The sequence below is a fragment of the Mastomys coucha genome, unplaced genomic scaffold, assembly GCF_008632895.1.
Source record: "Mastomys coucha isolate ucsf_1 unplaced genomic scaffold, UCSF_Mcou_1 pScaffold21, whole genome shotgun sequence".
Lineage (NCBI taxonomy): Eukaryota > Metazoa > Chordata > Mammalia > Rodentia > Muridae > Mastomys > Mastomys coucha.
In genome coordinates this window covers 1,228,569-1,241,107 of record NW_022196904.1, presented here as the reverse complement: position 1 = coordinate 1,241,107, position 12,539 = coordinate 1,228,569, and the positions used below count along the sequence as shown (strand labels likewise).

Genomic DNA, 12,539 nt, shown 5'->3' with positions numbered 1-12,539 from the left:
AAAAAAAAAAAAAAAAAAAAAAAACCCAAAAAACAAAATAAAAAATAAGAGTCTCATGCTCTACCAACTGATCTTGTTATGGAGGGGTCAGTGTCCAGTGAATCCTGTAGAGTCAGGATTGTAGCAAAGCCTGGGTGCATGGAAAGTATCATGGTGGGAGACTGTATGTAACAGGGAAAGTGGTTAGGTGGAGTCCCGATGTTATAAGGGTGAGAGTCTTTACAACACAGTGTTTGCTGTACAACAGTCAGAGATGCTGGCTTGCTCCTGAGGCCGTACAGACCACAGCTGAGCCCATGGTGGGCTCACAGGCTGCCCTGCCCCTGCCCCTGCCCTCGCCTTTTCCTGCCCCTTTCATATCAAGAGGTATTTGGACTAGTATTCAATCTAGGGACCTGGGGGCCTGCCTGGGCTTTCATTCCAGGGCTTGAGAGGTTGAGCAGCTTTCAAGGAGAGGAGAGGGTGGAAGATGAAGAACACTGAGTGGGGAGGGACTGGGTAGAGAGAGAGTATGAGAAAGAGAGATGAGGAGAGGAGGGGAAGGAGCTGGAGGGAGAGGGAGGAGAAGAGAAAGCAAAGGGGAGGGGGAGAAAGAGACTGGGTTAGCAAACCTAGAGCATACCTTGTGCAGACTGCGGCAGTGCAGCAGCGCCACCAACTGGTGGAAGCTTCTTTCTGTCACGTTCAGCGTCTCCTCCAAGGATAACAAGGGCTTCTGCAAGTGGGAGGGAGAGGACACAGTTACCCAGTCAACCTAAGGACCCCACCTCCCAAAGGGACCAATCCTTCCCCTTTATATAGATCCAGCCACACCCTAGAGCCTCTCACCTCTACAGTGCCCCAGCACCAAGAGAAATGTGAATTTTTCTTGCTTCAACCCCTTCCTGTAGGCTCTGTCCCAGAGACCAGCTCAGCTCTATTGCCTCACCCCTCTCCATAGGTTTGCACATAATATGAAATCCCACCTACTTGGAGAAGGGCCAGCTCCACAAGTCTACCTGACTCAGTCAATCTGCCCCTGTACATGAGTGGAGACAGCATCCCACAGGTTCACCAGACTCAGCCCTTTTTCCTCTCGGGCTGGTGCAGTCCATTGACCTAACCTGTGCAGCAGAAAACTGAGGGATAGCTTCCCGCTCCAGGCCCTGCAGCTGAGAGTAGATGCTGGCTAGAGCACGTTGGGACAGAGTCAGCCTCTGCAGGAGTAAGAGAAAGGAGGACTCAGATTAAGGTGTTCACCATGCCATCTGTCCGCTAGACTACACAACTCTGGGCCTCAGTACCCGCCACCTCCCATAGAACCCTGGAGCCCCTAGTAACCCAGCATATACCCTTGAGACTCCACATTAGCCATCGCTTCAACACCCATGTCTTTTGCCCACAGTCCTAACCTGTTGGAAGGGGTTGGAGACCGCCTGGTTGCACAGGAAATAATAGCTGAGGATGTCTGAAGTGGAGGGAGAGAAAGGAGCAGGCTATAAGCCTGGGCCCAGGCTCTCCCTGGGCAAATCTGGGGGGACATAGCCCAGGGGACATTCCATACACAGTTCAAAATTTTCTTGGAGTCTCAGAGACCTGCTAGTCACTCTCCCATCCATTCCTTTTTCCTCCCTCTCTTCCCCACCTCCTTACCTTCTCTCTCCCTCCTTCTATTCCCCTTCCTTCCTCTCCCCCATATCTCCCTTTCTCCCCTCCTCTCTCCCTTCCTCCTCTTCCCATCCCTCTTTCTTTCTGTCCCTCCTCCTCTCCTTGTTCAGTTTATTGATGTTGCTTCGAGACAGTCTCATGTAGCCCAGATTTGCCTTAAACTCTCTATGTAGCTATGGATGACCTTGAACCCTTCTGATCTTACTTCCTGAGTGCTTGGCACAAGGCGAGCTTTATGTGTTGCTGGGGATCAAACTTACTGCTTTGACAAGCACTCTACCAATGGAGGGGCATCCTTAATTCCATTCTTTTTGTTTGTTTGTTTGTTTTTGTTTTAGAACAAGGTGTAACCAGGTCTAGATAACCCAGGCTGCCCTTGAACTCACACTTCAACCTCCTAGGATTGCTAGGATTATAGGTGGGCAATACCACACCCCATACGTTCATCCTTTCTGCTTTAGCCATATCTGGAAGCAGATTCAACTGACCTAGTTATACTTCCTTGTTGTTCTACAGTTCAACCCTCTGACCGTTGAGGCCCAGGACCCACTTCCCCTTGTCTAGTCATATCCACAGGCATTTTGATCCTACCCCTTTCCCATCCTGCCAGGATTGGTAGATACTGCTGCTCCCTACCCTACCATGGACTGGGCCTTAGCGGATAGGAGGGAGTGCTGAGGAGAGCAGGGATTTATGGGAATTACCTGAGCTGAGCCCTGTCTCCTCCTGGGTCAGGTTCAGCACATAGGTGTCTGGGTTGGAGCAGAAGTCACTGAGGCCCTGATGAAGCAAGCAGGAAGGGATCAGACCAAAATGTCCCATTTCGTATTTCCACAGAACTCAGAGGTCCAAGCCCTAACCCTCCTCCCTCAGACCCAGAGGTCCAGACTTCAGCTTTCCTCAGACTGACGAGTCTAGGCACCAGCCTCTGCTCTCTTGGGGTCCAGCAATTAAGGCTGAGACCTCAGAACTGGGATCATGATCCCCTCCACCTTAATATTTGTGGCATTAATCAGGTCACACACACCCCAGGATCAGGATCACCCCTGAATCCAGAGCCCCATACTCACCACAGCTGTGGCAGCCTCTAGGCCCATAGAACCCCAGCTCAGGACAAGCACCAGGAGACTCATGGCAGTCATCCTAGAGGGGGAGGTGGTTGAACTCAGGACTCAATCAGCTTTGCCTATTTCTACACCCTATATCCAATCACGGCCCTCCCCAGTACCCATCAACCTCTGTAGCCTAAAGGATTAGAGTCAGAGGCACGGCAGTAGAGGGTGGGGGTAAGGCCCATGACTGACTGACGTCAAATACAACATCTGTTCAGTTGGAAAAGGAAAGGGGAAGGTCTTGGCTGCCAGGTCAGTAGCCACTATCCCAACTGTTCCTGGACCCTAGGAGGCAGTTGTCCACCCCTGGGCTGAATTTCCTGGGATTTAACTGCACAGGGTCTAGTAGGTTCTGAGGCTATTTCCAGGCCTATCCACAGCCCATTTTATTTAGCTAGTCTCACTCCACTCTCTCCACCTCCAAGCTGTAAAGTCTGAGGATTTTTACAGAGTTGATTTCTGAAATTCAGAGCTTGACTTCTTTAAGGCTTGGCTTATGTCCAGGGCTGTGACAGGTGGAATAATTCTGGGTTATGGGGTGGTAGGAGAGGTTGACAGCTGTTGAAAACTGGAAGACCAGTTCATATACTTGCTCAGCACAGTGTGTTTTTATCAGTTTCCAGGCCTTGATGCAGTAGCTGGACATCTTTCTCAGGGGCATTCCAAAGACAGTGGGCACCGAGGCAGAAGAGGCATGGGTTCTTCCAATGGTGGGCAGGCTGAATTTCAGCCCTATCACAGTAATCCCTGGCTGTGTGGTCCTGAACAAGTAACCTAGTCACACTGGGTCCATCTCCTCCCACTGTTAAACAGAGGGCAGTGCCTACCTCCCCACAAGCCTTAGTGTGAGAGTTCCATGAAGTCTTAAGGGCTGTGTCTGGCCCCCCACCTGCCACATAGGGGAAGGACCTGATGGCACTTCTTCCATGGGTTTGTTTCGGTGACCAAAGAAGAAAACAGTGTGTGGTATGTCAGAGATCGACCCCGCCCCCTTTATGGCCAACACAATCTTTGTCTTTCTCTTGACTTTAGCACGTTGCTTGCTGGAAACCTGCCTATTTCCCTCCCCTGAGCAATTCGATCCACTCACACAACCACCAGCCATTTGCTCTGCTTTGCCAGGCCCAGGAGAGTGAAGAGACAAACCAGGAGCACCAGGAGCAGCAGGAGGACATAGGCCAGCCACCTGCAGGAAGAAGGAGCAAGACAGTGAGTCTCTGGAGGCTATCAGCACCCTAGAACCGCCCCAGTCTGCTCCTGTGGCCTCCTCGCTGCCTGGTGAAACGGTACATGGTCTCACAAGCCTCTGGAGTGCTCTGCAGCATAGGTGTGGGACTGAAGCACCTGGTAACTACCCTGACCAGTTCACATACAAGTTCTGTGGTTGTGGACACAGTTGTCGGCCTCTGAATAGGATTCCCCAACTCAGCACTGTAGGCTGTCAGTCACCTGTGACCTAATGGAATATCTCAGAGGTATTGTGCATAGGTCTCAACTACCCAATTCCATGTAACTTGTTTCCCTACCAGTAACAGGAGGGCATAATAGGATCAACCTCAAAATCTGTTGTGAAGTAAATGAATGGGCTTGTGGATGTAGTTAATGTTATAAATCACTATCCAGGGAGATTTGAATGCTAATAATACTTAGTTAAGTAAGTAATGCACCAGAACTGCAGGGGAGGATGCTTGGAAGGTCCCAGGTTCAGTGCTTGGCACACTGAAAATGCTCAGTGGCAGTGGCAGTGTCAGCAGTTCCCATGGAGCCGTGGTTTGTACCCTGAGTCCTTGTCCCTGACCACATGGCCAGGCTCACCTCCGTGGCCCTGACTGATACATTTGCTTAGAGCATCTTCCTAGAATCATGTTCACAGCTGCCACTACCTCCTTGACCAAGCTCCGGGGATCCTAGTAACCATGACAGAGGACCTTCCTGCCTGCCACTGACTTGATGCCCCACCCTGTATCTGCAGCAGGGATTGTTTCAGCCCCAGTGTGCTTGTACCAAGGAGCATGGCCTCCTACTTGGGAATAGGAAAGTCAGGAGTATCGGCTCAAAGCAAGCAGGAAGGAAATAACTTTAAGTAGGTGAAGACTGGTTGTGTTGGCTGCCTCAGAGGACGGCACAGCTTGCCTTGTCCCCTCAAGTACCACGCTTTAGTATGACCCTTCCCCTGACACATGCTGCCTGCCTGTCCCCAGACAAGCCCCTTCCTATTTAATTTGCTCCAAAGCATTCATTACTCACCTTACAGAAAATGTGTTTGCTTTTTAAAAATATTTTTGTTTTATATGTACAAGTGTTTTGCTTACATGTATGTATGTAGTCTACCAAATGCACCTGGTGTCTGCAGAGGTGAGAAGAAAGTCTTGGATCCCACAGAACTGGAGTTACAGATAGTTGTGAGCCACCATATGAATGCTGGGAACTGAACCTAGGTTCTCTACAAGCAAAGCACAGTAAGTGCTCTTACCCACTGATTTATTTCTACAGGCCTCCCCTCTCCCTTTGGATGCTAGTATGAACATAGAGCCTCACGCAGGCTAGGTAGGCAACTCTCTCCCTGAGTCATATTCCCAGCTCTTCAGTAGTAGATTCTAGGTAAGTGAGCCACACCCCCAACCCTTCCCTGGGGGATTCTAGGCAGATGTTTTACCACAGAGTCACACTTTCAGTCCTTTATCAGCAGAGTCTAGGCAAATATTCTTCCATTATCACATCCTCAGCCTTTTTACTTCTTATTTGGAGACAATGTCTCACTAAGCTATTCATACTGGCCTTGAAATCTGTAGCCCAAACAGGGCTCGAGTTTTCAATCCTTTTATTGAGTCTCTGGAGCAGTTGAGATTACAGGCCTATATCCCCAGGCCTGGCTTCGTGGACCTATTTTATATTGCTCTCCCAGCTGAGAAAAGTCCCTCCTGTGTAGAATTTCCTGTGTTATCCCTATTGCTTGGCATATCTATATTTTACTGGCATTGTCTCATCTGTCATTGTGTGTTCTATGTTTCAGACACTCAGAGTTATTAACTAACTCTCCACAATCCATTTTGAGCTATGCATGACAGGACTCACTTTAAAGTGGGAAAACTAAGACCCAGGGATGGAAAGAAACTTGTTTAAGGACCTACAAATACGGAGTGGCCTCCTGAAGCTGAGGTTCCCAATCACGTGCGTGTTGTCTCTCACCAGATGTTAAATAAAGTAGTTGCATGATGAACACAGTTGCCTCCGGAATAATCTTGTAGGTAGAATTGCTACTAAGGTTAGTCCAGGAGCAACTGTGTGGGACAGTGATGTACCTGCTGAATGAATCATTCATGGAATGGCTGAGTAAATGAATGAGAGAGGTAGTCATTGACAGGGTATGTAACTATGAGGGTGGGCCCTTAATCACTTGGTCAGTGTTGTCACAACTGAGTATATCAGCCTTGTTTTACATTCACAGTGGGGCTGGCCTATAGAATGATGGACAGCATCCTGTCTCCACCCACCAGGAGCCAGCCAGTAGCTTTTCTTTCAATCAGTGGGACAAATTAAACTATCTTCAGATACTATCCCACATCCCCCCAGGATCCAGAGACCACAGTACTTAAAAAATAAATAGGGAAACCCTTCTCCCACCTGTACTCCTCCACAAAAGTCACATCTTCAGCCACCTGTACTGGGCTCAGGGACACTCCTTGCCAGAAGGCCAGTCCTTGCAGGTGCTGAGCTGCAGCTTCAGCTTGCCTTCGGGCTCCCCGAGTGGCAGCCACCAGCTCCATGCGGTCTGACAGCACTTCCTCCAGGGTAGTCAGTTCCGTCCTCACTGCCTCACCCAGCCTCTCTACCGTTTCCAGCACCTGGGGAGATGACATAGTCTCTGGGATGGTGGTTACCCAAAGCCTAGGGTTGTGGATGAAGGATAAAGTCTGGGGGTGAGGGGTGGGAAGCGGGCGGTGAAGCAGGATTAAGGAGTGTCAGGTGCCTGAGATCTGGAGTCTGGGGCATCTGGAGACTGAGGAGAAGCTGAGTCAAGGTGTGAGGCTCCCAGGTCTTATCAGGAGCTCTAGTTGGTCAGGGGGCTTGAGTCTAAGATAAAGATTCTAAGCCCAGCGTTGAAATTAGGTCAAAATGGAAGGGAGAGGGGGATCTAAGGTCTGAAGTCTGCATCTGCCTTTTTGAGGTTGGGGTGTGAAATCTGATTAGTAGGTACTGAACCTCAAGGTTGGAAACCTGGGTATATAAAAGGTCACAGAGGGGGCTTGGGGGCAGGGGTGTTCCTGAACTTGCATTTGGGCCAAGGATAAGATCTGTAGCTTTGGACCTGGCCTGAGGGCAGGAGCTGGAGTGCTTGGGATATAAACTGAATATAAAGTGCAGGCCCGGGGCTGGATGTGAGTCTTCAGGCTCAATCTGAATCTAGATCCGGCTCCAGTTTGCAGGGTTGGGGTTGAACATACGATCTAATGTCTGCAGGTCTGAGTTTGCAGCTCTGCATCTGGGGATTAAGTTTTTGGTCTGAAATCTGCTTTGACTTGTCTGCTTTTGCTCTCCAGTGGGGGACCACATCCCCATGTGGGGCATGAGTCTGCAGTCTAGTCAGTGGCCGGCTCTCTCACCACATCATCAATGGTGCTGAGTGTGTGGTTGGCGTGCAGCAGTGCTGAGCTGAGCTGGGACACCCCGTCGCTGGTCTCGCTGTTACCATAGAAACCAATGCCAATGCCTGCACTGAAGGGAAGAGGGAGAAACACCAACTAGTCTCAGACCCTGGAGGGTGGCATCATGCCTCCACACACATACCCTCCTCCCCGCTTCTTCATCTGCCTATCTGATCTCTGCATCCACCCTATTGGTTCATCCTCCGTGGGAAAAAGAACAGCTCAAGGTTGGCCTCCACCAGTTGCCAGGGTAACCTGAAGACCTCGCTCCCCCTGCTGGAGAGACGTCATTGTGATGCTAATGGTGGGTGGAGTGGTGGAAAAGAAGGAGCCCCCAGATTTAACTCACACCTCCCCAGAATGGAACCCTGGTTTTTGCCTAGCTAGCCTTGGATTAAAGGTTATCAGTTCCTAATAATGGTCAGCTCCCAACCAACTCCCACATCTTTGCAAAGACTTTCAGCATTTATAGCCTTAGGCCAACTGCTATCTCTTCTAGCCCAGGTGTTCCTTCCTCCTTCCTCCTAAAGGCCCTAGACCCTATTCTTTTGTAAAAGACATTATGCCCAGAGCTCTAAGCCTTCCCCTATGATGCCCAAGGGATCCAGGCATCTGGCCAGCTGGAAGAGACTGAGTGAGAGAATGTGGGAGGGAGGGCTGGAGGCCAGGCCAAGAGCTGGGCCCTGTCTCTGCCCAGCCAACACACAGACTTCCATTGTAGAGCTTGAATATGGGGACCCACTTTCCTCCCTTAGTCTTTACTTCACACTGGAGGGGGCGAGAGCCTGATGCCCTCACAGTTCCCAGCCTTGGGCTACACAGGCCCCACCTCATCCCTTGGATGGGAGCCTACTGCTCTTGCCCCATTGTTCAGAACCCTACAAAGCTCCTCTTGTTCCTAGGCTTTGAGAGGGCTGGGGCTGTGTCTCACCCCCCACTGGGCCTTTGTCAACATCCCACCCCCACCCAACCCCATTCTGGAGAGCCTGATGAGAAAAAAAATCTTGGATATAGGGCGCCCAACCCCCATATACTCCCAAACACACACCCTCTTCTTCCTACAATGAGGAAGAGTGGCCCAGAGCCCAGACTGGGGTGAGTCCTCCAGGATACACCCCCAGCTAGCTGGAGGGGACACAATATTCCTAAAGGACTCCTGCTGGCCATGTATGAGGTCCCCAGTAGGTCTCAGCCCCCTAACTAACCATGACCTCGTAGGGGCTGGACTCAGAGCCAGCAATCTTGGTGTCAAGTTCGATGAAACTCCTAGGGAGTTCTTAATGGGAGCCCTGGAGGGTTCTTACACCATACGTCTGACTCTCCACTTGCCTCTTAAACCATATATGCTTGAAAAGTCATGTTCTCTCCCTTCCTGAGGATCCCTCATTCAGGACCAGGTGTGGCAATTTTGAGCACAGCTCTCATCACAAGAAGGACTCAGGCCCAGCTGTATGTAGTGTGGGTTGAGTGGATGCTCCTTGTGGTGACCCTGTAAGGTCTGTTTCCCTGATTGGAACTCTGGCTGAAATCAGAGTGTCTTCTCTGGCATGTTCAGTGCTTGGCACAGGGTAATTACACTCAGTTGTTGAATTGATGAGTTGATGAATGAATGAATGAGTTTGATCAGTGTTAACACTCATAGGAGACATTCAGGACCCATGCCCTGTGCACTCTCTAGTCTATTCTCAGTGTAACTAGCATATGGGTAGTGCTGCAAAACACGTTATAGATGGAGAAACTGAAGTCTAGAGAGTATCTCACTCCCCTAGATAGCACCACTGGCCAATAAGAGAACCACTAAAATCTCCAAGCCTGTAGCAGGCTTTCTTTTCTACTCCCAGGCAGGCTGCTTCATCCTCCTTAAGCCTTTCTGTCCCTCCACTCAAAGGGCAGGCAGGCACTCTCAGTGCCTAGGGATTCTCCCTCCTAACTCTGGGCTCATACTCAAGGTATCTAGAATTAAAAAGAAGACTTACAGCAAGTATAGGAAACTCTATCCCCACCCCCTACCCACCCTGGGACCCCATTACCAGCCCACGAGAAGGGCAGCGATGCAGCTCCAGGTGACACAGCCTCCTCCGGGTGGGGGACTCTTGGCCCCATGCGGTTCTGGAGGCCTGCAGCAGCAGAAGCGGATGAGGTAGACAGCAATGAAGATGAGGCTCAGGCCTAAACCAAGCCCAGCCAAGGCTGCCACCAGCAGCAGGGCCTGAAGAAGAGGTGATGAGAAGCTTCAGAGAGCCCTTTCATGTCCCAGACAAGAAGTTCCTCCTCAGCTGCATGGCAATTGAAATGAAACATGGCCCAAGGACTTGCTGATACTCTCTCTGAACTGTATGGGAATAAGTGGCAGGAAGGCTCCCATTTCCGGAGAGGTCATCTCCTTTACCTCTCTCCCTGCTCACACACCCACTGCAACTGAGTCTGTCACCCCAGGGCTGGGGATGGAAACACAGGTGCTGTGACAGCTTGTGGGGTGGGGGAAGTGGGTGTGGGAGAGAGAGAGAAAGAGAGAGAGAGAGAGAGAGAGAGAGAGAGAGAGAGAGAGAGAGAGAGAGAGAGAGAGAGAGGGAGGGAGGAGGGAAGGCTCAGGGATGGAGATAGGGAAGGAAGACTGAATGAGCAAAAGAGATGACAAGGAAAGAAGAGAGATAAGACACACAAAAGGAGAAGGATTAAGTCAGAGATAGAGGAGACAGACAGACAGAGATGAAGAGACAAGACAAAGAGGGGCACTTAAAGAACTATAGAAAAAAGCAGACAGAGCAGAATGTGTAGTGAGACCCAAAGGATAGAGGAAAGGAAAGGTAGATAGAAAGGATGTTTACAGCTAGAAATACCTTGCAGAACAGGGTGGCTCTGATCTAAGTGTGGTAGTACAAGCCTGTAACCCCAGCATTCTGGCAGCTGAGGTGAGAAAACGGCCACAATTTCAGACTAGACCAACGCACAAACTCCAGCCAGCCTGGACTACAGAGCGAGACCATGTTTCAAATAGACTATAGAACAGTGAACTCTGCATATGGTAGGGTCTTTCAGGAGACCTGTGTCTCATGTCTTCTCAAAGGCCCAAGGCTAGACACAGTTTTCCTACAGTTACATAGCAGGGTAATGGAAGTGTGAGGTCTGGAACCCAACCCTGCAGTCCCAAGGGCCATTCTCCTTAAACTATGGCACAGTTGCCTGCCTGTGTGCCTGACAAGTGTGTGCAGTGCAACATTGATGTGGCTGTGAATTTGCCTTCTACCAGCTGAGGGTATATGGAGAGAGAGTATGAGGTGTTTGTGTAGATCATGCTGCATGTCTGTATGCAACAGAACACTTGTGAGCATTAATGCTTTCGGAACACAGCTGCTTCAGTCAGTGAGTTGTGTTAAGTAGACACGCTGAGTGTGTGCATGTGTGTGTGTGTGTGTGTGAGCTTGTGCTCATGTGAGATGGAGTGGGTGTGCATAATGTATGAGTGTGCCTGTGTGTGTGATGGTGTACACATGAGTGTGTTGTGTATATGTGACTGGTCCTATGGTTGTTCAGGTCCCATCTCAGAGTCTCTCATAGTTTATCTTTCTGTGCTCACAGTGGTCGTTTCCATGAAGAATAATGTCCCAGGGATGCAACTGTGTGTACCTCAGCTGTGACTGACTGATGTGGTTGAGTGAACTGCTCTGAGCAGCTGTGGTGGTACTGGGGGACCAGGGGATGCGTCCTCGTGGCTGAGGAACTCTCCAGAGCCATAAGCCCCGTGAGTATGGCTGGGAGTGGGTGGACCGACCGGCTGGAGGCTGTGATTGTGTAAGTGGCTGTGGGCGAGGGGATGGCGGTCCTCATTTGGAGGGGAGAAGGGGCGGGTGGAGTAGGCAGGGAGGAGCCGCTCAGGCTGTGCCAGCCATGACCCAAATAGCAAGCACACCAGCACACGATCCCCCTTGCTGCTTTTCTGGGAACATCCCCCTCCCTCAAAGCTCTCCCAACCCTGTGCCCCTTTCCCAGAAGCCACCCTGGGCAGCCACAGAGGTTCAGACTTGAGGGGAGGGCAAGGCCAACTCCCAGCCCCCCACCTGGCCCCCAGCTCAGCCAAGCTTTTCTCCTCATTAATCTCAAAGTCAAGGACTTGAATTAAACTGGGTCAGGGGACAGCACCTCCGCACCCCACCCCACCCCCCACGAGCTGCAGCTGGGCCTCTTTCCCTAGGGACCCTAGAGTCTGTGAGGGTCCAACCACCAGCCTCACCCTCCTGGGAACCAGGCCTGTTGTCTTCCTTAGCTCAGAATCTAACCACATTTCTATCCGAACCCTCTCTGGCACCCTAACAACCCCTTCCCTCCTGGAACAGGCTGAAGGCACCTTGAATCCTCGTCTCACCTCAGCTGATTTCCCCAGCCCTGGTCTCTATTCCCTATTTGAGGATATCAATCCGTCCCAGACCTCGGCTGCCTCCCCTGCCTTCCCTCTCCTCAGTCCCCCACCCCCATTTTTTTTTTTAAACTGGGACATATTTACCAGTTGGGATCCTATGGGGGCGGGGTCCTTCTCGCCTGGGACCTCAAGAGCGGACCTTTCCTTAGATGACCCTAGAGACTGGCTTTCCAGGCAGATCTCAGAAACCCAAATGCTGGGGCCCCATCTCCTTCCATTCAGGATTCTTGGAAATCTAGAATCCCAGCTCTCCTTTTCTAGGAAGAGAGGGGTCTGCACCCCCGGCGCACGTCCTAGGGAAACCTTAAGGTATGAGCTCTCTAACTCTAATCTTGGACTTGTACTCACAAATGCAGGCCGGGTCCCCAGCCCCTAAAGACGCCGGAACTCTGACCCAGCCTCCTGTTCCCAGGGGACCTGGCCCAGGTTTGCCATCCCACCTGCTGGTACTCTTGGTCGCGGGGAGCAAAGCCGCTGGGCACCGGGCGGAGCTGGAAGTCGGCGCGGGGCAGCTGGTGGAGGAGATGCACCCAGGCAGAGGGTCGGTAGCCCGGGGGTGCCCCCATGGCCCCGGGGAGGGGCAGCGGGGCGGACCGGGCTGGGAACCTCGGTGCTGTGCGGGGCGCGGGCGGAGCGGGGTTTGCGGGGCTCCCGGGAGCAGGAGCCCGGAGGGCGGGGGATGGAGATTGGGGAGGGGGAGGCGAGGCAGCGCCTCAG

General features: G+C 51.5%; 2 protein-coding genes and 1 long non-coding RNA gene across 8 annotated transcripts in view; 2 read left to right on the top strand and 1 right to left on the bottom strand.

The window, feature by feature from the left end:
- Nucleotides 1–5,979, top strand: part of LOC116101540 — an 11,240-nt gene extending 5,261 nt beyond the window's left edge. The window contains exon 2 of the long non-coding RNA XR_004122868.1: nucleotides 3,792–5,979. This is a non-coding gene — a long non-coding RNA (uncharacterized LOC116101540). The remainder of the gene's footprint in view (nucleotides 1–3,791) is intronic.
- Ttyh1 (tweety family member 1) overlaps nucleotides 1–12,529 on the bottom strand; it is a 16,901-nt gene extending 4,372 nt beyond the window's left edge. For 2 of the 5 annotated variants that reach the window (XM_031385081.1, XM_031385080.1), the window contains exons 1-10: nucleotides 12,263–12,524; nucleotides 9,436–9,614; nucleotides 7,364–7,475; nucleotides 6,384–6,604; nucleotides 3,850–3,945; nucleotides 2,718–2,790; nucleotides 2,352–2,427; nucleotides 1,392–1,447; nucleotides 1,104–1,196; nucleotides 623–715 (exon numbers count right to left, since the gene is read on the bottom strand). In XM_031385081.1, coding sequence (XP_031240941.1) covers nucleotides 623–715; nucleotides 1,104–1,196; nucleotides 1,392–1,447; nucleotides 2,352–2,427; nucleotides 2,718–2,790; nucleotides 3,850–3,945; nucleotides 6,384–6,604; nucleotides 7,364–7,475; nucleotides 9,436–9,614; nucleotides 12,263–12,388 — 1,125 coding nt within the window. In that variant the 5' untranslated portion in view covers nucleotides 12,389–12,524. Of the gene's footprint in view, nucleotides 1–622; nucleotides 716–1,103; nucleotides 1,197–1,391; nucleotides 1,448–2,351; nucleotides 2,428–2,717; nucleotides 2,791–3,849; nucleotides 3,946–6,383; nucleotides 6,605–7,363; nucleotides 7,476–9,435; nucleotides 9,615–12,262 lie in introns of all 5 variants that reach the window. The other 3 variants (XM_031385083.1, XM_031385082.1, XM_031385079.1) reach the window with 3 other exon arrangements.
- Lair1 (leukocyte associated immunoglobulin like receptor 1) overlaps nucleotides 11,035–12,539 on the top strand; it is an 83,886-nt gene continuing 82,381 nt past the window's right edge. For both annotated transcript variants that reach the window (XM_031385087.1, XM_031385088.1), the window contains exon 1: nucleotides 11,035–12,131. The gene's annotated coding sequence lies outside the window, so the exon portion shown is untranslated. The remainder of the gene's footprint in view (nucleotides 12,132–12,539) is intronic.